Source organism: Brienomyrus brachyistius, chromosome 5 (genome assembly GCF_023856365.1).
Source record: "Brienomyrus brachyistius isolate T26 chromosome 5, BBRACH_0.4, whole genome shotgun sequence".
NCBI classification, from domain to species: Eukaryota; Metazoa; Chordata; class Actinopteri; order Osteoglossiformes; family Mormyridae; genus Brienomyrus; species Brienomyrus brachyistius.
The window spans coordinates 8,566,235-8,589,517 of NC_064537.1; the positions used below are offsets into that span (position 1 = coordinate 8,566,235).

Below are 23,283 nucleotides of genomic sequence, written 5' to 3' on the forward strand. Positions count from 1 at the left end.
GTTGATGAGCTTCCCTATAAAGTCACACAAAATTTGTTTTATGTATGGACACTCCCATCTATGTTTCTATAGATTCTTTGCATATTCCCTCTTGAAGTTACATGAATTGGAGACTCTTAGTTTTACATGCATGTGTGATCATGCGCATTGCCTTGTACACGGTGCTTTCTGGGATACGTCCCAGGCTTAACACGCCCCTGAACAAGTTATGCGACTCCACAAGATGGATGAAAGATGTGCCTATTTATAGTCACACACAAAAAAAATCACCCCAAAGGATTTTTTTTAATTGACCCAACCATTTACTACCATTTGTGCGCATTAAAGATAAAAAAAGAGCTACGAGTTAAAGCAAATTCAGAAGCCTGACTATCACACAGACACAGGAGGGAATAATTGAGATGCTCTCACTAGGCTGAAGTTACTTCTGTGTTTATGTGTTGCATAAACATTTGCCAGACTTTGGACATCGTCAAGCAAACGGGGATTTTTTTTATAACTGTTAGCTATTAGCTTTCTCCCGACACAATCTAAGTCAATCAGCCATGGAGATTGTTTCTCGACTGGTTTAGCTACCGTTCAAACTGCAGCAGGTAGACAGGCTGGACTGTATTGACGCAGGCAGCCTCAGTGAGATGACAAACAAGAACGTGTTAAACAAATGACAGCAAGACATTTATAAGTTGTCTAATTAGGACAGTGGAAAGTTGAAATGCAGATACAATAATTATACCTTTAAAAAATATATGTTACAAGTGGACCCATGATGTGAAAACTGGCCTGTTTGTGGTTGTGATTATTTGTCTGGTTTCATTTCAAAATGATTTACATGATAAATTTGTTTCATTGGAGCTCAGCAAAAATCAACACCAGCAACAGAACTAAGTTACTCAAAAGTGTCTGTTACCTCCAGAAGAGTTCATGTGCCATTTTAATACTGGGGTAGGACAGATATGTGGAAAGTGCTTTTGTGACCCATTACAATCAAAGGGTTCCCAACCAGCAAAGAACCATTGAGGTACCCTGAGCAAGGGACCCCCCCCTCCCCCACCCCCATGCAATGCTCCCCGGGCACTGAATTAGCTGCCCCCTGCTATGTCACGATGACACATATGGGTTAAATACAGAGGACACATGTTGTTGTGGGCTGTGTGCTGTGATGTGTCAACAATGACAACTAATCACTGTCACTCTGTTTTTTAAACAATCTGACACCCATTTAACATTAGGGGCCGTGTAGAACCTGTCCTCTCTAAATTGTCTGCAATATATTGTGAAGATGCTCAGATCTAAATCTTTCCCGTAACTCTGGCCGGACAGTTACAAAACAATGTTACACACTAAGCAGTTTGTCTGACTAATTTCTTTGCACTGTTCTCTGAGTGACTAAAGTTTAGTGCAACCCAGGCTGCAGTACTGTCGGTTATTTGGGATTAGTAATGCTCAGCAAGAGATATACATGTCTGTACAGTGTTATCAAATAAACAACACTGCAAGTTACTAGATGGTGAAGCAGTTGCCCGTTTCCATTCATAGTCTACTAGGCCTGCATTCATACAATCGGTTCATAAATACCTAAAGTTAAAAAAAAACACGCAAGGAATGGCAAAAGCACAGGCATGTGGATCGTACCAAAGAAGTACGTCAATCCCTCAAATAACAAGCCTATCAAAACATTATAATAATAATAAAAACCTAAGTGTTCTGTTTTTGTAGCAGTAGGGTGTAAATAAAACATTTATTCTATTTGGTCAGCACTTAATTGGTCGCACAAGAACACTCGTTGGAAGAGGTTTTTTGAATGTAAAACGTTCTAAGAAATACCCCTTAGAAACTTTATCATCTTAAAACCAATCGGCGTCGTCTCGTGCATTATTTCTAATTCAGTTAACTGCCAAATCGAAAATGTTTCATCAAAACTTCCATCCATTTTCCATCCCGATGCATCACACGCCCTAACCTGAAAAGAAGCATCGGAAAGTGTGCGGGTACCATCGCGCCCTCGGCCGAAAAGCGCAGCTCTGCCCTAGCGGACGTGAGCAGTATTACACGCTTGGCATCATTTACTCGGCTGGAGTAGGACATTTGCGACCATTATCCGCTGCTGTGGCTTGGCAAAAATACTTAACTGCAGTGGCACAAACCCGATTATTCGTACATAAACACTTAAGCGCCTCAGTGTTGACTATCCGTTCGAAAGCCACCTTTAAAACTGGACTTATGGCTTTATTCATAACCACAGAGTTAATGCGAACAATGAAAGTGCGTGTCGTTCGTAACTTTCTCTGCGTGAGTTGATAGTAATAAAGTTTGGTGAATTTTGAAATGTTTATACCATATTTGCGTGCTATTAATATTCCGTTTATGTTTTGTCATCTTGAAGGTGGGGTTACAGCCGTAACGCCTGGGCTGTGCTGCAGTTTATAAGGATTTGCGTGCAGCCGGGTAGCGAGAGGAGCCAAACCCCAGACTGTACTTTTCATCTGCACCAGCTGGCGAAGCCAAATCACTCTGGATTCCTTTCATATGATCGTTATGGCTGCAAAAACGACCTCTGTGATCTCGTTGACTGTATATATAACTGTACATATCTAACAGCAGATAAGGAAATCGCTGCCTCGTCAGAGCGCTTTGAAGGACATTTTCCTTGCGTCGGCTTTGTGAAACAAAATGTTGTCACCGAGTCAGGGGTTGAATGTTACGCTTTTGTCAAAGAAGATTATAACGCCAGGTCGCCGCAAGGGAACGAGGTCGATCGCTTGTGTATTTTTAGGTTTTTAAAGTCTTTCGAATTGAAGACCAGGAAACAAACTTCTTCTCCCCCCCTCGGATTGCCTCGACACATTTTTATACTCTTGCCGACTCTCTGCAGTCTCTAGATCTGTCTGACATGGGGTCCCTGAAGGCTTTGCAAGAATGGTGCCGGCTGCAGTGCGAGAATTACAAAGACGTGGAAATAAAGAACATGTCGACGTCCTTCAGGGACGGCCTGGCTTTCTGTGCCATAATCCATAAGCACAGACCGGATTTGATGTAAGTAGATGAGGGGTCGTGTTCCCAGGTTGCTAACCCTTCGCGGAAGGTCCGCCGCCCTGTAGGCGGCTCTGGGTGGCCTCGTCCCCGGCATGATCACCGAAAGGCAGCGCCTTGTACGCCCAGACATCGCTGAAGCAGTGTCACCTTTCCTTTATTTCTTCAACGTGCCTCTGTACTGCCTCCCTCCAATGAGCTTAACATTTTAAAATCTTGTTTTAAACTGCATTCAGATAAATGGCGTACGACTTGGGGTTTTTTTTGTAGTTGTACTTGCATATTCAGCCCACGTCGCTGCAAACTAATACTGGTTACATGTTGACGACTCCAGATAGTTGTTAGTCTGCCTTATTGTGTTTAATGTGCCAAATACTTAGTAGCTAACCACTGTATTTATACCATTTATGAGTTTATGTCAGCCAGTCTGATATATAGAAATACCTTTGACTGGGTATCATTATTAGGTATGTTTACCTAGTTAAAACGTATTGCCTGTTGTTTTATGGCAAGAATCGCAGTCACACCTTGAAGAAGTTTCTCGCAAGGACAGCGATGGGCCACGCGTGTATGTGTGTGTGTGTGAGTAAGGCAAAGAACACAGTCCAAAATCCCATCCAAATCGTCTTTTTTTAAATCCATTTTCTCTCTTTGATTTTCTCCAGCAAGGCAGGTTGCCGTCGTGTATAAATATTTACTTGGGGTGTGTTATCTCATTAACCCATGCGTTTGTGTGGGCGTTGATGTTACAGCTTATTTATTTGCGGTATTTTGGTTTGTGTGTGTAGCGATCTATAAAGAGCGAAGATTAGTTACAAGCCTGCTTTGCGAATTATGTAGTATGTGATATATGAATAAATTATCCTATTTGTGTGCATGAGTACAACTCGACTTTATAGTCAGAGATCACTTGTAGTTTAATCTCACTTCTGTTTTAGCTGAAGCATGTACCTCTGGCTGAGCCCCTTCCCACAAGTAAGAAGTGTGCATTATGAACATTTTATGAATGTTCTGTTCAAAACCCCACAGAAGGCTGATGGACCATTTTTGACCTCTGACCTACAAAAGATGTTATATCTGCATTTTCTGAAAACGTGTTTTGCGATTGGTTTGGCAGACGGAAGAACGGTCTTGTCTAATTTTAGGCCCTGATTGGTGGGGTGGGTGTATTTTGGGCCATTATTATTTGTACAACCTCACCGTCCGGTTTGTAGCGGTTATTTGGGGGCGGTGGTGTCAATTTGCTGGCTTGTCCTGGCAGGTCAAGCCATCCGTATAACACCCGCATCCCTATGTGTGACGTCACGTCGACCGCAAGGGAGCCAGATTTTGAAATGGGAAAGTGACAAGCTAATGGCCGAGAAGCCGACTTGCACAGCTGGGGAGGGGGGGGGGCGAGGACTTTGAGGAGGGCGACCAACCTATTTTGCGCTTTCATTTTTCAACGTGCAGAGCCTTCTCGCTCTTGCCCGTCACCATGCTGCTGTTCTGCAAGCCCGCTTGTCGCATTTCCTGCGCGACGCCTTGGTGGGCGGCTTTGTATATTAGCAGTACCGTTAGGTGGATGAATCTTTGTTTCTGTGTCAGCGTCCCACTGTTGGGCGTCTGCATCAGCACAGCATCGCCGGGCCAAGGTGGACCGACACAGACGGGGTGGTGGGCAGTCAGCCAGGCGCTTTATCGGCTCGATCCACATAGACGGTCTGTCCACTTAATCACCCGCAGGGGGGTGCGGCAGTCGTGGAGAATTTGTCTAATTCTCATCCCACACAAAGTGAGGCAGGAATGTTGGCGTAATACCCAGTGGCTCGCAATCTCCTGTAGTGTTGATCTTGGTTGCCTGGCACTACCCGCTCTGTGTTTTTTTTCTTCTGGGGAGGGGGTGTATGTTGAAGACCTCCGCAGCACTGGTGACTTGAACTTGGTGCTCCTGAATAGCAGAGGTGCTCCTCAGTAACTTTAATCGGTCCCCAGGACATTTTTTGGGTACCATCTAACATTCTTTTCCCCCTTGCCGTGAGTCTCACCCAGGAATCCCTGTCCCCTGGATGTCCGTCCTGCCGAGAACAGGCCCCTCGCAGCTTCTGCTTTCGCTTCCCTTTCACCTTGGATGCTCGTGCTCCTGCTTGTCCTCCCTCACTGCCTCATTCTCCCCCTGCCGGATTCCCCCGCGCCGCTGCCGCTCCGCTCTCCCCTTGCGTCTGATCCGTGCGTGGGTCCCTGCCTGCCAGATCATGCCATACCGCTCGTTTCCCACGCCCTTCTCCTACCATACCGGCAAACTGGTTCTGATAGCTGTGCCCGGCCCTGCCGTTCTGAGGGCGTCACATGACCGCATCACCTCCTCCAGGCCTGGTCGCCATGGAGCAGTCCCCGATGCCCCCAGTGGACGTGCATGTTCATGCCTTTCTGTTCAGCGCAGTCCTGGGTACGGGACAGAGATACGTGGACCTGTGGTCCTTTTCCCTCTAAAACCTTGGATATGGAGCAGGCTGGTTTCCGACCTTTAGGTCTGAATTCCACCACTTCCGGCATCTCTCTGAATGTGAGCTGACCCCTCTGCGAACCTCAAGGCTACTTTTACAGTACAGACCAGAAAATCCCTCTGCCCAGACCCCACTAAGGAAATGATACAGATCAGAAAACTCGGACAGTTTTACTGCAGATGCAGTGTCAAACATGTCAGATGTCAAAACTGATGATACAATCGCTGTGTGATCGTAAGAAAAAAAGACAAGAATGTGACCGTAAAAGCCCAAGTTAAAGAAGGGTTTAAGCACACTGCATGTGTTCATATTAATTTTGTTTTGTTGTGTTCCAGAGACTTTGATTCCCTGTCCAAAGAAAATGTTTATGAAAACAACCGCCTGGTGAGTGACAGCCGGCCTTGGTTTGAAGTATCACTCTGGAGTATTGGTGATGTTTGTGATCACGTTTGGGGGGGGGGGGGTGAGTGTGTGTGAGCATCAGCTGGGTGCAGCTCATGTGAGTAAGAGCAGGAAAGGACACCGTGCGGTGTGGTGTAGCGCTGATCACGTAATCGGATAAGGGTTGCCCCAGTTCTTTGCGCAACCAGGTGATGTGTATGTGTGTGTGTGTGTGTGTGTGTGTGTGTGTGTGTGTGTGTGTGTGTGTGTGTGTGTGTGTGTGTGTGTGTGTGTGTGTGTGGGGATGGGGGGGGACGGGGGGGGGGGGGTAGGTAGTGATATGATGGAAAACTTAAGCTGTACTCCCTGATATTCACTTCTGCATTAATCCACCACAGTGAGAAACATCTTACCTGAGTGGTTTTTCTGATGATTTGCATAGAGGTATGAAACTGGTGTGCGTGTGACTCAGTGTGTGAGTGTGGAGTGTATGGCTGGGGCCTGATCACTGGTTCCTGCTGGAGGCTGATACGGAGGGGGGTGCCCGGGATGGAGCCGGGGGGAGCGGGCAGGGGGGGTGACAATGAGGAGATGGTGAGAGGTTAGTTAGGGACGTGGAGGAGGCTGCCTCAGCATTGGGACTAGGAGCCCTTCTGTACTCCTGGGCCATAATGTGACTTTAACATTACTTTGTGTGTCAGTTTCACTGTTGTCTAGATTAAGCACTTGTGGCCTGGACTGATGGGCCTCTTTACAGGGATGGGAACAAGTCGATGTAGAGATGCAGAAATGTTTTGCGGCTGTTTGTTTAGAGCACAATCAGCGCTGCATAAGAGGCTATTCAGACAATGGCTGCTCTATTTAATCTGCATATTTAATAACTTAGCCTGGAGGCTGAAGACTGTAGGCTGGATTCCTGATGGAAAAAGTCAAACCCGAGGAAGTTCTCAGTGGCTTCAGATCAGGTGTTTTGGGACAGAAGCTTCAGAAAGATGCTGCGGAGGATATGTGAAATTAATGGATTTTTAAATATAAGTATTTTCATATAAATAGTTTTTCCTGCATGTGGAGGATCTCAGTAGTTTAGTTACACTTTGATGTGTCAGTCTAGTGTTGCAGTAAAATGACACCCAGCTGATTTTTCTTGTTTACTGCAGAAGTGAACGAGTAAAATATGGGGCTTGAAGAAAATATTCAGGCCAGAAGTCATAACATGTAATTTTTGCATTGCTGACCGGGCAGTTCTGGGCATGATGGTGCCTGATCTGCTCGGGCAGGCCTTTTGCTCAGTGACTGCGGGTCCGTGCCGAATCGCGGGCAGTGGCCTTGCGGGGGGGCCGGGACCCCCTGGGGCGCTGTGACCTCAGATCGACGACGGCGAGCCGCATGAGAAGCGCGCGATGCGCGGGAGCCAGACGCCTGCCAGCTGTCACCTGCAGCCTCTGGATAACGACCTGAATCTTAGGTCTCATTCGTCTGGTTCAGTAACACCACTAAATTTGCTGGTGACTCCCTATTACCAGTACTGAACTTGAATATTCTTAGATTAAAAGCACGGTGAGAATTAATTTTACTTGGATTAAGAAAACGGTAGTTCGTAAAGAAGACTCTCAGAGGAAAGGGTTACATATTTCAGTCTCCGGATGAGCCCTTCTGTTATGATCACAGTTCAGAAAACTGTTTATCCATCCATCCATCCATCCATCCATCCATCCATCCATCCCTCTGTTAGTCCAGATTGATTCAACCGCATGTCTTCGGGCAGTGAGGAAATATCGCTACCCAAAAATATCTATTTTTGTACAATGGAAACTGATTTCTGGAAAATCATATTGATTTATCTATTTTTATTAATTCCGTATAATGCTGAGAAGGGGCGAAAAAGAGGATTAAGATTAAAGTGTATCATGTGACTCTCCCCGTAGTGATGCCGCAGCCAGTGAGTCTGAAACGTGTCTAAATGGATGGAGGTTACATCACATTTCTGTTTCACTTTTTCCCCACAGATACAATGCAGTGCTCTGTTCACTCATCCCCTCCGTCTGCCCACGTGGTTTTCTGTGTTGTTTCCTGTCCATGTCATAGGCCCCCTTTGTTAAAATCACCAGGCCGCTTACCTCAATATTCAAAGTGTGTGGGATTTTACTGTCAACTGTCAACTTTCTGCCATAGCGAAATGGAACCAGTTTAAATAACATAAGAAACATAAGAAATGGATTAAGTCTCTCGCTGATCACCAGCCACATGGGTTTCCAAGCCTCATCAATACCAATGGCAGCCCTTTATTTAAAAATAAAGCTCTTCATCCAGCAACTATTTTTCCTGTTTTGTAAAGACATTCTGTCTTGTGTCTCTCACCTCCATTCATCTGGCCCTTATTTTCTAGCGTCAGCATATTAGCACAGCTGGGCTTATGAACTGAATGACAAAAATACATTGGTTCTGCGTGTCTATGTGTATGTACTGCTGTGTTCCATTTACCTCGGAGGTCGGAACTCGGAACTGGGAAGGACGACTTAGCCGCGCACCAGTAAGCCATTTAGCAATACCAGGGACCTGTTTCAAAAAGCAAGATAATTTGTCGGATTTAATTTACGCTAGTTTAAATGGTTTCATCTTCATTCACTTGCGTTTAGCCCAGACTGTCATAAATCTGACAAATTATCCGGCTAAGCAAGAAATCCTGCTTTTTGAAACAGACCCCAGTTCTAGCCTGGCTCATCGTTAGCCGTCATTAGCAATATCAGCTGATAACAACACATTACGCAGTATTTTGCACATAAAAACACCATAGTAACACATCGTAATAGTGGGACGATAGTGGTCGGACAGTATTGTGTGTACAGCCGATTTAATGAGCCACAAATAAGATAATAAACGGCGTTAAAGTACAGCTTAAACTTGATAAAGTTGACAAAGGGTGCGGCCATCTTGAATTCTGAGCTTGGGTCGTGTAGATTCCTCTGACTTTCCGAGTCGGAATTCTGACTTTCTGATAGAAATTTCTAATAGAAAGTAACATATGTTTATCTTTTGTATTGATTTTTTTTCACCCGGTCATCAATCATCATCTCTTAGCTTTTTAACATGGGAAATTCTGACTCATTGTGTAGACCGATGGATTTTGCACAGCTCTTTATTGGGCCTCTTTAGAAGCCCCTGAACATCCTCCCCTCTTTCCTCCCTGACTTCCTCCCCAGGCATTTGAGATGGCAGAGTCTGAGCTGGGCATCCCAGCTCTGCTGGACCCCGAGGACATGGTATCCATGAAGGTGCCGGACCGGCTGAGCATCATCACATACGTCTCGCAGTATTACAACTTCTTTACCAACAAGTCTCACGGTACGGATGAAAATATTCTCTTGTGTGGGACTTAGCCTTTAAATACAGCCCAAAGCAGGGATGATAACACAAAACAGAGGCTGCCTAAAATGCTCAAAACACATAAACAGTGTTAGGGTTACTTCCAGAGTAAGGAGGAACAGCGGAAGATCTGAACGAGAATCCAAGGGGGTCAACAAAAGAAGGAAGTCTACCTCATTGTGAGACGAGGGAAAAATAACAGAGCCAAAAAAGGAAATACGAAGTTATAGGAAGAGTGGAACCCATGGGTTATGGAACCCATTCTGTTCCATAAATTCAATAATTGACATTTCTGAAATTGCTAAATTTTGATGAATTCTTTTCTTTATTCTTCAGCCAACCCCCCCTGCATGAAGAGGTCAGGTGGTACAGGCCATAATGAGCCTGTCGTAAAGAGGCCTCTAATCCCTGCCAATGACGGAGTGGCGGATTCCAAGGTATGTCTGGGGGGGGGGTTGTGTAATGGTGCTTTGCACAACGGCAGCGGTTTGGTGTCTAAAACACCTGTATCATTCTTTCCATTGAATTGATTGCTAACGACACGCATGTTATTAACTAGATTTACTGTTTCAGCATGGGGCTGCTGTTGTTAATGAAAGGATCCTTAAGACATGTGAGGGAAGGAGCGTTGTTATGAAAAGGGGCGTTTGCTAGTCTTGTCGAAACCTGTATTCATTTTTCCCAGTTAAGAACGGGGTAATGTTGGTGATGTAGAACCGACAAAATCTTGGAGGAATCGCCATGCTAGGATGTTGCAGACTGCGTACAGTGTTCCTCTGCAGTAGAAGATAGAAATGTTGCATAGTACTGTGCAAATGTCTAAGCTAAAGAAAATGATGCTTAAATGATCTTTATACTGGTGTAAATCTCCGCTATTACGCCTGTCAAAGTGCGTTAGATTAGCCATCTCAAAATCTCCCCAATTACACCAACCTTTCAATACACCCACGTATGGCGCCCGCATCGTTCCTATAGCTAATCAACATCCCATTGACTTTTTTTTTTTGTAACTAGTTAAGTTAATTAAGTGAGCTGGTGGTGAAATTTAATAAATCCATGCGATGGCTGAGGTGCCCCCTGAGGAGAGGTTTAGGAACTGAAGCTTCTAGTTCATCTAGCCGTCCGATTAGATATCAGTAACTTTTTGTAGAACAGAAAAAAGAAATTCTCGTTAGTTTTTCTTGTGTTTCTCTTAATATGCATTATGTTCTAATGTTAAATAGTTTTTCGTTCTGAGCAAATGTGCAGTTACTACCCAGATAAATACCTTCAAACATTTTCCTTCGACTGCCTAAGTCTATTGCATAGCATGTTAAGGCGCAGATTCATCCATTTCTGTGTGCTTTGCTTGCCGGGGTCTGCAGGCAGGAAATCGCCCTGCAGCCGTCTAGAACTTCCTGCCTCTGTGCTGCTCTACCTGCCGCTCTGTCACCTCTTTCCTCCCTCAGATGGAAAGCCACACATTTTCCTCATAGCCTGTCCCTCATTTGTATTCCCCATTTCTCACCAATCCAGTGCACAACCAGGAGGATGGGAGTGGTGGTGGGGGGGGGGTGGCCAATAAGGTTAGCTCAGTTACCACATCACCAGCTAGTCTGACAACAGGAAATGATGTAGACGAATGTGGTCTTGAAATGTGCTCTCTACCCATTGTGGCTTAATTATAAAAAGTAATCCTAGTAATTAGTGTCGGAATGTTTGTTTTATAAATCGAAATTCAAGGAATACGCTTAGCGTGTCGACCTGAAAGTGTCGCCTACATCAGTGAGCTTCACCCCTGACTCAGTTTCATCTCCCTCCCTCCTCCTTCCACCACAAAACTTCCCACCCCCAACCCCATCTACCTCACTCTCCATCCTCAACGTGGGCGGCTATTGGCTGTCCCTGCCTGCGCAGGCGGATGCAGGCGGCCAATCCAAACGCAGCACGCTGAGCAGTACCTGCGCGGCCTGTCAAAAACACGTCCACCTGGTACAGAGGTTCTTGGTTGACGGCAAGCTGTACCATCGCAACTGCTTCAGGTAATGTGGCATTCTCTCACAATGCCTGGAGACGTCCCCAACTAGACTCAAGGGAGAGATTATATTACTGTGCCTGGTATACATTTCATTCTTTATATGTGCAAGCGTGTGGTCATCGAGTTTGGGAGGGTTGGTCGGTCATCGAACTTGGGTGGGTTATCCTGTAATGCTGGTGCCCAGTTTTGGGAAGATCCCTTGTTGTGTTTACCAGAGTGTTCTAATAATCTGAAGGTTGGTCTGCCCCGCCCCCCCCACCCCACCTGTCCCTCAGGTGTAAAGAATGTAGCAGCACCCTGTTACCTGGGTCCTATAAATTGGGCAGCGAAGCAGGATCCCTGGTCTGCACTCACCACTTTGCCAAGTCCTCCTCAGCCAGTCAAAATGGCCGTCCAGACCTCAGCAGGGGGGCGGGCTCTGGGGTGGAGCCTGGGGGAGGAGCCAGGGCGATGGAGCGTCCAGGTAGCATTCGGGAAGAAGAGAGTCCGGGTGGGACCACAGAGGGGCAGGCTGTCCCTCCCCGATCGATGGAAGAGTCACCGGACGAAGACAGTAGGAAGGATAGCAGTGATGGGGAGATGAAAGAGGATCAGAGAAACGGAGAGACCGTGGACATCAAGAGGGGCAAGGAGATGGAGGTCAGACCCCAGCCTTCCACACCTCCCAATCCATTTGAGGACAGCGAGGAAGAGGAGCCGGAAAAGACGCAACCAATCGAAGATTCCTTCGACAGGGAGCTCCCATCAGCTCCTACTGCAGATCCCAGTGCAGCTGGCCGACCGGTGCCTGCCCCCCGCAGAGTGTCTGAGCCACTCCCACGCCCGACCCCCAGGGCCCGCCAGCCCAGGATGGCCGACAGCCCCACGGTTAATGGTGAGAGGAAGGGACAATGACAGCTAGCTGGCTGTTGGTGCGTCCATTGCTTGGAGTATAATACGGTCTCTTTTTAATGGTCTTTCTGTCTCGGTAGGAGATGCCGTCAGCTCCAGTAGGTATATTCCCACACCCAGGGAAAGGTCTCACTCACCAGCCAGGTGAGAATCCTTGTCCTTGCCCAAAAAGATTCATCCTGCTGTCTCTCACAAGTGTGCTAATGTGTGTCCAATTGCATGATTTTATATGTAAACACTGTCATTTTTGTATTTTGGTCATTATGTACGTCTCTTCTGCTTTAGCATATCTGGTGAAACTCCCAAATCCAAAGACCCGCCCTGGCTGGCGCTTGTCCAATCCCAGTCAAAGAAGAAGCCAGCTCCTCCCCCTCCCCCTCCCCCTGGCACGGCCCCGCCCCCACGCCCCGGCTCTATGCCTTCGGTGGGTGGGCCAGAGTCCTGGCCAGCCTCTCCCCAGCATTCCACCAATCCCTTCGAGGATGATGATGCTGCTGAGGTAGAGGGGGAGGAGCAAGGAGAGCAGGTGGAGCTGCCTGGTAGCTCGGCGCCTCCCTCAGCGGTGGTAAACCACCCCTGGTATGGGATCATGCAGGGGGCTGAGGGGGGCCATTCCAGCGGTCCCGCCAGCACGGACATCACCCCTAACCGAACTCCCAGCCAAAGCCCTGGCAGCCAGAGGGTTAAGAAAAGGCCGGCCCCCAGAGTTCCACAGCCCTCCCCTACAGGTCCGTGTCCTACCCCTGTTCCCTAGTGTAGCCTTTGAACCCCATGTTATGCATAGTTGGATGTATGTATGTATCAGAGCAGAAACTGAAATAGAATAGAAAACAAAAGCTTACAGATTTAGCTTTGGCGCCATACTGTATGAATTCTGCATTTGAGGATCTGTGTTTTCATGGACGTCTCTCTCTCTCCCTTTGCCATTGCCTTGTCTTCATACTCTATGCACTCTGGCATTCTTTGTCCTTCCTTGTTCGGCTGCTCCGTGCCTCCAGCTCTCCCTCCCTCTGACCCCACCTCTCCCTCTCCATCCCCGGCTCTCAGCACAGAGTCTCTCTCCTCCTCCTCAGACCACAGCTCTTCCAGGGCCCTACCAGAGAGCGCGGCCGCCGGCCAGGACCCCCCCTTCACTAAGAGCGTCTCAGAACCCTCCATCAATGGGCCCGCCCTTGCCACCGCTGGCCGGAAAACACGCCCCTCGTCGAGTCCCCCTCCACCACCCGTGCCGACAAATACCAGCTCAGCTCCTGCCACACCGCAGACCAACCGGAGTGCGGGGATGAGGACTCCCCGCCCCCCACCTCCCAGACCACCGACGACACCCAGTCCACTTGCAAAAGTGACCCCGCCGCCTCCCCCTCCCCAGGGGAAGGTATGAGAGCCAATGACAAGTCATTTCTCAATGGGCATGGTTGACATGTGCCGTTTCCATGGAAACTAGGCCAGAATTATGAGGAATGGCCATTTACCAAGGTTGCTGTGCATTGCTTCATGGGAGGTAGATAGATAGATTAGATTGACAGAAAGAAAGGAAGTACAGAACAGTTTTGACACTTTCAGGCTCTAGAGGCTGGTTAGAGGAACTTGTTAGGGTTAAACCTTTGTGGTGCATCTTTGTCCCTTAACAGTTTCATAAAAAACACATTCATCATCAAAACCAGCCGGACAGACACTGGGTCTTCAGCCTTTGAAGTGTCAGTCAAGTGGAACGCTTTGATTTAAGGCTCACTTTGGGTTGCCATATGTTTCGATTAGCGAACCTGCAAGGAGAACCCCTTCGACCGGAAGGCCAGCCCCTCATCTAAGCCCACAGCCCGGCCCCCCAGAGGACCCCGGCCCGCCCGCCCCCCAGCCCCCGGACACGGCTTCCCCCTCATCAAAAGGAAGGTACATTTGAGAAGCTCTTCGCTCAGCGGGCCTGTCATGGTCAGCATGCCTGTCGGTTTGGCAGCTGGACTAATCCCTACGGAATGCGCCCCCATTCACGGCCCCAGGGGGGGGGGGTCTGAACGGGAGCCCTGTGACACAGAGCCGCCGCTCCTCTCCCTCCTCCCTCCCCATTCAGGTTCAGTCGGACCAGTACATCCCAGTAGAGGACATTCACGTGGAGATGGGTGAACTGGAACGGCGCCTGGATGAGCTGGAACACAGGGGGGTGGAGCTGGAACAGAGACTGAGGGAGTGCCAGAGCGGTGAGGGGGGGGGGGGGGGGACGCATCCTAAAAATAGCACCAGTGTGCAGCTGTGCTCCATTATTTACACAAGTAGCTGCTTCAGGTAGCTAGAGGCTTCAGCTAACTAACTTCAGAAGATGTTTCTTAAGCTCCCAGGACACCTGTCACTCCTAAAGAAAGGTGGCCTCCATGAGCTCAGATGAGTCGCAGTCTGTATCTGAGCTAACTTCCCATTGCAGACGAGGAGGAGGAGCGCCTCCTGGTGGACTGGTTCACGCTGATCCATGACAAACATATGCTTGTGCGGAGGGAGGTCGAGCTCGTCTACACGTGAGAGCCCCTTCGCCTGCTTCCAGTTTCGTTGAAGTTTAAACCGTTAAAATACAAACCGCCGGAGAGAAAACGTACAAGTGTGTATGTGTTTTTTTTTTTCTTTCTTTTTGCGTATTTGCGCATTTCCAGGGCCAAACAGCAGAATTTGGAAGAGAGACAAGCGGATGTAGAATATGAGCTCCGGTGTCTCCTCAATAAGCCCGGTAAGCTGGTGGCACATGATTAACTCATGCCTGCTGTGGTGGTGTTGGCCACGCCCTCTTTTGTGATGCAAGCGAGGGGGTGTGTCTGTGACCACGCCCCCCCTTACCTTGACAGAGAAAGAGTGGAGCGAGGAGGACCGGAACAGAGAGAAGGAGCTCATGGCTGAGCTGGTCACCATCATCGAGGACAGAAACCAGATCATCAACAGCATGGATCAGGACCGGCAGAGGTGATCACTCAGCCGGGCCATTCCCCTGCTAAACATGTTGACACTATATCAGATCTGGATTCAGTTTAAAGATACTGGATTACACTCATTGTAGACAAATGCTGTGTAGCAGAATCGGCACCTTGTCTAGTGTTCATCCTGCACAAGGCTCCAGATTGCCGTGACCCAACCTGATGAAGCGGTTTTTCTGGCTACATTTTTAGTGTATTTCCCATATCACTGCTTGTTCCGGCATGACTTGTCACCTTGCTTTTGATGCCGGCTGTATCGTGCTTTGATTGCCTTGTTATTTAGCTAATTGATCCGAACTTGACTATTTCAGGGAGGAGGAAGAAGACAAGATATTAGAAGCAGTGATTAAGAAAAAAGGTAAACCTGAAAAGCCTTCCTGTCCTCTCTGCTGTAGGAAAAAATCAATATGCTCTTATAAAATGTACAGCTGCTACCAAAGCAGACTTCAGGAAATCCGAGGTGCCTCTTCAGCGATGTGTTGTACTTCGGCTCTGTGCTCTCGCTCGTTTAACATGATCTGTATTCCCCCCCACGCACACGCACGCCCCGACAGAGTTCCACAAGGAGCTCGATGTCGACCCGAGGAAGAAGGGTGCCAAGTTCAAGCCCAGTAAGGTTCTGAAGATGCTGAGTCCCAAGAGTGAGGGGGGCAAGAACAGAAACGTCCGGAAAGACAAGAGCTGAGGCGGCAGAGCCCGAGGGAGGGGCCAGTTCTCAGAGGGAGGGGCCAGTTCTGGGGGGCGTGGCCAGGGAGGCGAGGATATGCCGTGGGTTAAATCAGGAGAGAAGGTGACCTCCTGTATACGGCAATCAAAGGCTCCCCCCCCCTCCGCAGCCCTGATCACACCCCCTCACAAATGCTCGCCTCACAAACGCTGACATGTAAATATTTTAAACTGCCTTTTTGAACTGTGCCACAGAAGTAACACCTGCTAAAATTAAGACAACAAAAGAGTGTCTTCCTGTAGGATTTTATTTATATTGTGTCTTAAGTGCTGTTGTACCTTTAAGTTATACGTCACAGGCTCTTGAACCCATCATATTTTTACACTAGGAACAGAATTAGGTCAAACATCTGACATTTAACCATGAGCACTGCGGTAAGTCGTGGATATTTCTATGTAGTATCATATATATTTCACTGTGCATAATGCTACTGTACACAAGGACATGGATCTGGTGTCCCAGTAAGGGGGTTTTTCCTTATCTTAATGGCAAATTCCTGCTTGCTAAGGTTTCTCTGCAAATTCCGGAAACAGGTCTGGTACGATACTTGGCGCATGCTGGAATGGTGCCTGCAATTCATTGTTGGACTGAGTGATGGTTACGTGCCTGACTGTATGTAACTAGAAATAAATTTCATTGGGGGGTGTTCGGCTACTGTACTGGTAGATTTTGCAGACTGGAAGAGGGGGTTCCCTCTGTCACCTTTGCTAGCTGGGGGGGCGGCGAGGTCGTAGATTAGGGGCATGAAGCAAATTTTGGGGAGAGGGGTTCAACCTTGTAATCTCACTACCTGGCTACGTGCCTGATCAATAACAAAAAAAGTTTGCTATTTTACTTCGTGGTTACGTGCCTGCAAGCAGTATTGTACTTGTGAGTTGTGTGTGTCCATCGGCACGGAAGGAATTTTGGGTTATTAAGAAAAGGAAAGTTCTACATAGAATAGAGCAGGCTGAAACTTACCTCATGGCTTTTGTAAACATTTGTAAAAAGCAAGGGGGTACTGAGTGGCTCAACGGGCTAAACCTCTGCACCTCTGACCTCTATCGTAAGGTCGCTGGTTCAAGCCGGGCCTTAGCAAGGCCCTTAATCCCCAACCCCGTTTGGCACCACTGCAGGTGGCTGATAATCTCGCTTCTCTATGTGTCATGGAGAGCAAGATGGGGTAGGTGAAAAGTGAATTCCCCTACTAGGGATCAATAAAGCATCATTATCACCATCAGGTGGATCAGCTGAACATTCATTCATCCATTTTCCATACATAGCTAAAAAGCGAGAGTGTTAAGCCTGCGAATGATGCATATATGCAAACTTAGTTTTTAATTTATGTTTTTTTTAATGTTTTTTTTTTTCCCTGTTACAGTTATGCTAATTTATCCCGTGTCTGTGTTTTGCCTTTTTTAATGGGCTGGACTCAGTTCTCTGAAACAGCAGTTTACAATGTGCACATTTACAGTGAAGTGCCTTCATTTACCCCCTTTTAATCCCCCACCCCTCACTCTTTCTTCCCCACTTTACCGGTTCGGCATTCTGCGTGACGCGCTCTTTCTGCACTCATCATCACTTCATCTCCTTCAGTTTGGGTTCTTTTTATTGGGGGACGTAGAGCCACCCAGTGGTTTTTGCAAAACAGCAGAAATGCTAACAAAGATCCGGACAAAAAAAAAAAAAAAAAACTATTAAAACTATAGCTATATGAGATAAATCAAGGAAATAAAATGAATTAATGAAACTAAACAATGTGTGTTTATTCATTCACATTTGACATCGTGTGTATGATGTATGTGCCTGTAACTAGCAGTTTCTGACCTGCTGGTAAAGTACAGGAATACTGTATACTCACCCAACTCAATTCTTCTTCTACTTAATTTTGAGTCATTTGAGTATATAGGAAGAATATGGGAGTCTTTCTACATACTTTTATCTGCGAGTACCAATTTTTGTCTTAGAAGTTTAGAGTATGTGTCTTGGCAGTTTTCCTGAAGTTTAAGGACTTGCTTTCCATTGGTGGGTTAGTCAGCTGCAGGTGCGGAACATTCTGGCCTCCTCTGCTCCTCTCTGAGACTTTTCCACTCCATGCTGCGGGCTCTGTCAATCACTTCCAGCTCCCGGATCCTCTGTGAGATAGCGAGAATAGGTGGAGACACCTGGTCTGTATGTCTCTGGGTTGGAATCTGTACTTTGTGCGTGTGAGAATGTCTTTCAGTGATTCTAACGGTTTGTAGACACTCTAGCTCTCTGAAGGATCTATATATGAAATTTGTCCACCTTCTAATCTAATTGTATACTGTTCAGTGCTTTGCAGCTGGATAGATACTTAAACCAGGTGATGCTTACAGCCATGTGACCATTTGGCTGCTTGTGAATGGCACTGTGGGTGTTCATGAGACACGGTGGCACACAAATCCATAGCAAATCCACACCGATACCAGCGCGTGTGTTAACCTGTGATATCTCTGTATTAATGATGTTCTGGAAACATTTCCCTCTCCCAAGGGCCACCATCTCCTCAAGAAACTGTCTCCTGTCTTCGATCTCATCCAGGACTGAGGATTGAAAGAAAGAGGTTGGAGGATAAAGTGGAAAATGAGCTTAAAATCATCTTTGAATTTACTCTTTACTCCTAAAATCTCTGGCCTCACCCTCTTGGAATCTGTCAACCTCCTTCTCGGCTCCCCTGTCAACAGGAAAGTCCTGGAAATGGATGGTTTTTGGCTCCTCTTCCTTCCCCATCGCAAAAATATCCTGCAGCCTCCTCTTTTCCTTTTCGAGATCCCCTGGAAGAAAGAGTGACAAAACAATCTTCTGCATACTTTTGCTGTTTTCTGCATAGTTCACTATATGATCTTCTGCCCCTTCATTTTCATTTTACTCATGATTTAGTCTGAGCTGCGAACATCACACCTCATCAGCTGTGAGACATAAAGCAATGTTAGTACTATGTGTCTCTTGGAAAACGTTTTGGGGGGGGGGGGGGGGGGGGGGGTACTGACGTGTGGCAGACGGGCGGAACTTCTCTCGCACGTAATTATCCCCAGACCTGCATATCGTAACACTGCGCTTCTGTGGTTTGACTGGCAGGCTGGCTGGTTCTATGACCGTGGGTTTGGGATGGGCTGCAGGGGCTGGTGATGTGGGGCTACAAGTCAATGGCAGGGCGCCCCCCTCTGTTCAAAAATGTTAATAGAAAAATGATTTTATGAGAGGCAGACATACAGGTTAAGGGCCAAATATAGACAGTAACAAAGTATAGAAATGGCTTGTTGAGCACTCACTCTTCAGCTGGCTGGTGATCTGTTTTTGCTGAAAGTTTGTAAGTTTTGACTCTTGCATCATCACTGGCAGAACAGATAGAATATTTTCAAATAAACTCTTAGAAAATCAGAGCAAACTATATAAGAAGTAAAATGGCAGACGAGGTATGTTTTATGTGATGTTATGCATTAAGTGATTAACGTATTGCTTAAGTACATATAAAAATCCTAAATGAATTCCTCATATTAATTTTCCACATACTTAATGGTCAATCAAACCGGTTTCTAGCCAACTTACATTTGAGCATTTCTTGTGTCTCCTTGCTGTACTGCAGCACGTGGCCCAGCCCCGCCCCCGCCTCAGCTGAACGTGCTATGTCTGCAGTATGAGACATCTATAGCGGAAACACGCACACGCAAGCTGACGTCGTGTGGCAAGCCGAATGCTCTTTTATTAGCATAAGGCTTGCCCTCATAACATAATTCTTACAAGTTAAAATAACATTCTTACCAGTAAGAATATGAATTCAAGATATATATAATGCAAATCTTACCAGATTTTTTACTGAATTATAGACCTCTACAATATGACTTTTTACTATTGAAAATTAAATTTAAGATATGTGAGACAAAAGTCAAAGTAAACTTTATTGTCATCTCTGCTATATACTGTACAGGTACAAAAAAAATATGGAAGTGAATGGGAACATAATACTAGTAAAATTGAATTATAGAGCTCTATAATATGAATTTTTCCTAGTAAAAATACAATTCTTACTAGTGAAAATGATTATTCGTACTAGTACAAATAGAACTATTGATATCTTTCAGCGAGTACAGCAGACCAGATTGTATCTTAAAAAAAGAATACTAAAATGCAAATCAAATGTGGATTAATGATACTTGGTAAAGCGACAGCTTTTAGATTAGTTATATTTTCAGAGCGGCGCCTATATTAGTTCATTAGCGTTCTTACTGTTGTAGTGTTGCATTTCCCCTGGTCCATTTGTTACCCAAAGCCCGAATAACATGCCAGCACTGTACTGCCCGTTGCACAAATTTAAACACTTAAAGAGCCATTTCATTACAGCCCAGTGTGCAGGTTTGTTGTGTAAATCTTTTAAAACAAATTGCCACAGCTTACCGCGCATAACTTTTTCCAGAAACGCTCCGAAGTCTCTCTTATTATTTCGTAGATGCTTACAGCGGTTGCTAAGGCAACGGGGAAACTACTGGAGGATACATAGATAATGTACTACGAGATGTGACTAGCATGTTACGAAAAATGATCAAATATACAAACATTGTTAACTAAGTTATAGACATTGTAAAGTAAGTTATAATTAGACTTTGTAGCGTAATATTAAACATTTTTATTAAAGTTCAGTAGACACATCCTCTGAGCAGGAAAAAAAAACAAGAAACCTGTTGTTGGGAATGCCGATCTATATAAAATATCACTGGTGTATCTATGCGCCAAGATCTGTGCCCCGGATGTTGTCGCATATTGAGGAGGAAGCACTATGAGAAAGCGTGTCGTTTTTGCAGTGTTCAGTCGGGATCGAGCTGTAGTTGTGTATTTGAGGTAAAATTCTACTTAGAACGAACTAGAATGTCTGATAACGAAGACAAGTAAGTACCAAAATAATATTTGCCATAATTAGTTTGTTATGAGCGACTTATTTGGGAAGCGGCGTAATTGTGACGAGAGTAATTTTGATCATGTCCGGCAAGCTACTTGTTAGCCATTGGCTAAGTTTGCATGATGCTAGGTTTTGTTTGATATTTATTGACTGTTTTAAAACATTTGTTTCATTTTAAGTTTTCATATGTAGAAATGTTGGTGTTTCAAATGCAGATTTTGCATTTGTTGGGTATAGTGGTTTGAAGGCATAATGTTGAAGTTGTAAAGAAATTAAGGGGAATGAGTACCTAACCATTGCATTTGTCTACTTTTCACAAATTATATAATATCATAAGAAACCTCTATTTAAAACAAACCTTATTTAAAATAGCGAGAGTGACCAATTGTACAAGTAATCTTTTAAAAATCAATTTTGATTGATGAAATCTGAACTCAAGCCACTGAGAATGTTCTGGACTTCATGGTACTGTGCGCACGGTAGCTGGATTGCTTGATTACCCAGGCAGAACAACTTAATGTGTGGAGTAAAGTCCGTCATCTTTGGCATTTCTCTCTTAGTTTTGATGATGGAGACTTTGATGACGTTGAGGAAGATGAAGGACTGGATGACTTGGAGAATGTGGAAGATGTGAGTTTACTGTGAAGTGAGACGTTCTTGTGGTACTCTCTGTACTGCAATTTTACTGCATTGAAAATCCGGCCTTTATAACTCAGCTTGTCCTTCGTGTTTCAGGAAGACCAAGAGAACGTGCAGATTCTGCCAGCGGGAGAGGGCCAGCAAGCCAACCAGAAGAGAATCACCACTCCTTACATGACCAAGTACGAGAGAGCCAGAGTGCTGGGCACCCGTGCTCTGCAGATAGCGTGAGTATTGCCTCCCTGGCTCTCCTGTTACAATTTTGCCCGCAGTTTGCACCCCATTTTTAAAGCTCGATATGTGTCCTCCTTAAATAACAGCCGAATTGCAAAAAAAAAAAATACTTAATTGTATGAATTGAAATATGTACATCTAGTTTGATAATGCATGTTCTAGCTAACCTCGTTTTTGTTAACAATTCGTAGTTAAATTTCACAAGATGATCACACAGTTCGAATTTATAACAAAAGCACTGAACATTGGTAAAAGCACCCAATTAACAAGTTAAACACCACATCTAGAAAACAAAAAGGGAAAAAATTAAAGAATTAAGTATTTCTTTGTTGAGGCAACTTTTTGGATAGTAACTCAGGATTCGCACCACTCTCTGCCCCCCCTGCACCTGTGCTTATCCTGGCTGAGCTTCTCTCCCTGCTGCTCGTTCCTGCAGGATGTGCGCTCCAGTTATGGTGGAACTGGAGGGAGAAACAGACCCACTGCAGATCGCCATGAAGGAACTCAAGTAAGGGTCTTATTCTGTCCCTGCATTTTGATTTCACTCTCTTGATTTAGTCTGAGCTGCAAGTTGCATGTTCTGCTGCAGCTGCAGTGCCGCAGCGTGTAAATACTGGGTCGTGACCACCCCCCCCTTTGCAGGAGCCGGAAAATTCCCATCATCATCAGGAGGTACCTGCCAGACGGGAGCTACGAGGACTGGGGCTGCGATGAGCTCATCATCTCCGACTGAGATGAGCTGGTCCAATGCGAGCTCCAGCGGAGCCAGGATACCAAACTGTGTGTGAACTTGCTGGAGGTGCCCAAGGAACACGTGCCCTGGGCCCATGGAGTTTGGATTCAGTGTCCTAAAAGGTTTATTTTCTCCCATGCGTGGTGCAGCAGCCTCTCTCTATTGTATTATATAGTTTACCAGAATAAGTCATAATGAAAAATAGTAGTGTGCATAAGGAACTATTATAAGCACATGGTTTACTGTGCCGTTTTCATCACTGGTTTAACCTGGCTGGACCCAACAAAGTAGCCAATGGGAAGAGAGTATGCAGTGTTTTACAGCGTCCACTTAGACCACCCACTGTAGGTTACAAACCTTTTTTTTTTCTTTTTTTTCCTTCCTCCTCATCACTGGCCCTTTATATCTGAAGTCCTGGGAAATTGTAAGAAATTGGCTTATTGCGGCTAAAATCCACCAGAGGGAGCCAAAGTGTTTTGTTTGACCTCAATACTGACAGTTGATTTGTTCATCTTTTTAATAACTTTTTTTTTTTCTAAAATCCAGAAGATTGGTACCGCTTGTCAAGTTGTAATATAAAAAAGTAGGAATTTTAATTATTTTATTGTCATGGCTCTTTTTCTACTATTAATTGTTAACCGCTTCCTCAGTGGTGTAATTTAAATAAACTGGAATGAGTGTTTATTTCCGAGTTGAATTGTTAGTCACGGTTTCTGTTATTACTTGACCTATAGATATTGGCAGGATCTCTATGACGTAATAAATCATACAGCCAATGAAATGTTACTGACACCTGGATACCTGGCAGAACATTTTAATCCTTCAGTTTTCCTCTGAACCAGGAATCTTGAGATTTTGGGCCCCATGAAAACATATCGTACGAAAGAGCCCCCAACCCAGACCAATCTGATTCTGTCCCAAATTTTGTTTACAG

At 45.7% G+C, this 23,283-nt stretch overlaps 3 protein-coding genes across 5 annotated transcripts; 2 read left to right on the forward strand and 1 right to left on the reverse strand.

Moving 5' to 3' along the window:
• Positions 1-2,082: 2,082 nt before the first annotated feature.
• micall1a (MICAL-like 1a) lies at positions 2,083-17,586 on the forward strand. Of its 2 annotated transcripts, none has more exons than XM_049014058.1 (17): positions 2,083-2,262; positions 2,384-3,033; positions 5,852-5,900; positions 9,098-9,239; positions 9,597-9,697; positions 11,157-11,281; positions 11,553-12,151; positions 12,249-12,312; positions 12,454-12,896; positions 13,167-13,543; positions 13,927-14,058; positions 14,237-14,363; positions 14,585-14,675; positions 14,808-14,881; positions 14,997-15,111; positions 15,434-15,480; positions 15,677-17,586. In XM_049014058.1, the coding sequence occupies exons 2-17, from the start codon at positions 2,891-2,893 to the stop codon at positions 15,805-15,807; spliced, it is 2,760 nt and encodes a 919-aa protein (XP_048870015.1). In that variant the 5' UTR covers positions 2,083-2,262; positions 2,384-2,890; the 3' UTR covers positions 15,808-17,586. The 2 variants fall into 2 exon arrangements, with proteins under 2 accessions (XP_048870015.1, XP_048870016.1); XM_049014059.1 differs by having other exon boundaries at positions 13,242-13,543.
• Positions 17,505-20,502, reverse strand: c5h22orf23 (chromosome 5 C22orf23 homolog). Of its 2 annotated transcripts, none has more exons than XM_049014061.1 (7): positions 20,245-20,502; positions 19,399-19,479; positions 19,122-19,184; positions 18,840-19,013; positions 18,489-18,623; positions 18,292-18,392; positions 17,505-17,963 (listed from the first exon to the last, which is right to left on the reverse strand). In XM_049014061.1, the coding sequence occupies exons 1-7, from the start codon at positions 20,249-20,251 to the stop codon at positions 17,859-17,861; spliced, it is 666 nt and encodes a 221-aa protein (XP_048870018.1). In that variant the 5' UTR covers positions 20,252-20,502; the 3' UTR covers positions 17,505-17,858. The 2 variants fall into 2 exon arrangements, with proteins under 2 accessions (XP_048870018.1, XP_048870017.1); XM_049014060.1 differs by having other exon boundaries at positions 19,399-19,495; positions 20,245-20,501.
• Positions 20,503-20,574: 72 nt separating this feature from the next.
• Positions 20,575-23,046, forward strand: polr2f (RNA polymerase II, I and III subunit F). Its single transcript, XM_049014062.1, has 5 exons — positions 20,575-20,732; positions 21,304-21,373; positions 21,479-21,609; positions 22,053-22,124; positions 22,259-23,046. The coding sequence occupies exons 1-5, from the start codon at positions 20,713-20,715 to the stop codon at positions 22,347-22,349; spliced, it is 384 nt and encodes a 127-aa protein (XP_048870019.1). The 5' UTR covers positions 20,575-20,712; the 3' UTR covers positions 22,350-23,046.
• Positions 23,047-23,283: the final 237 nt, after the last annotated feature.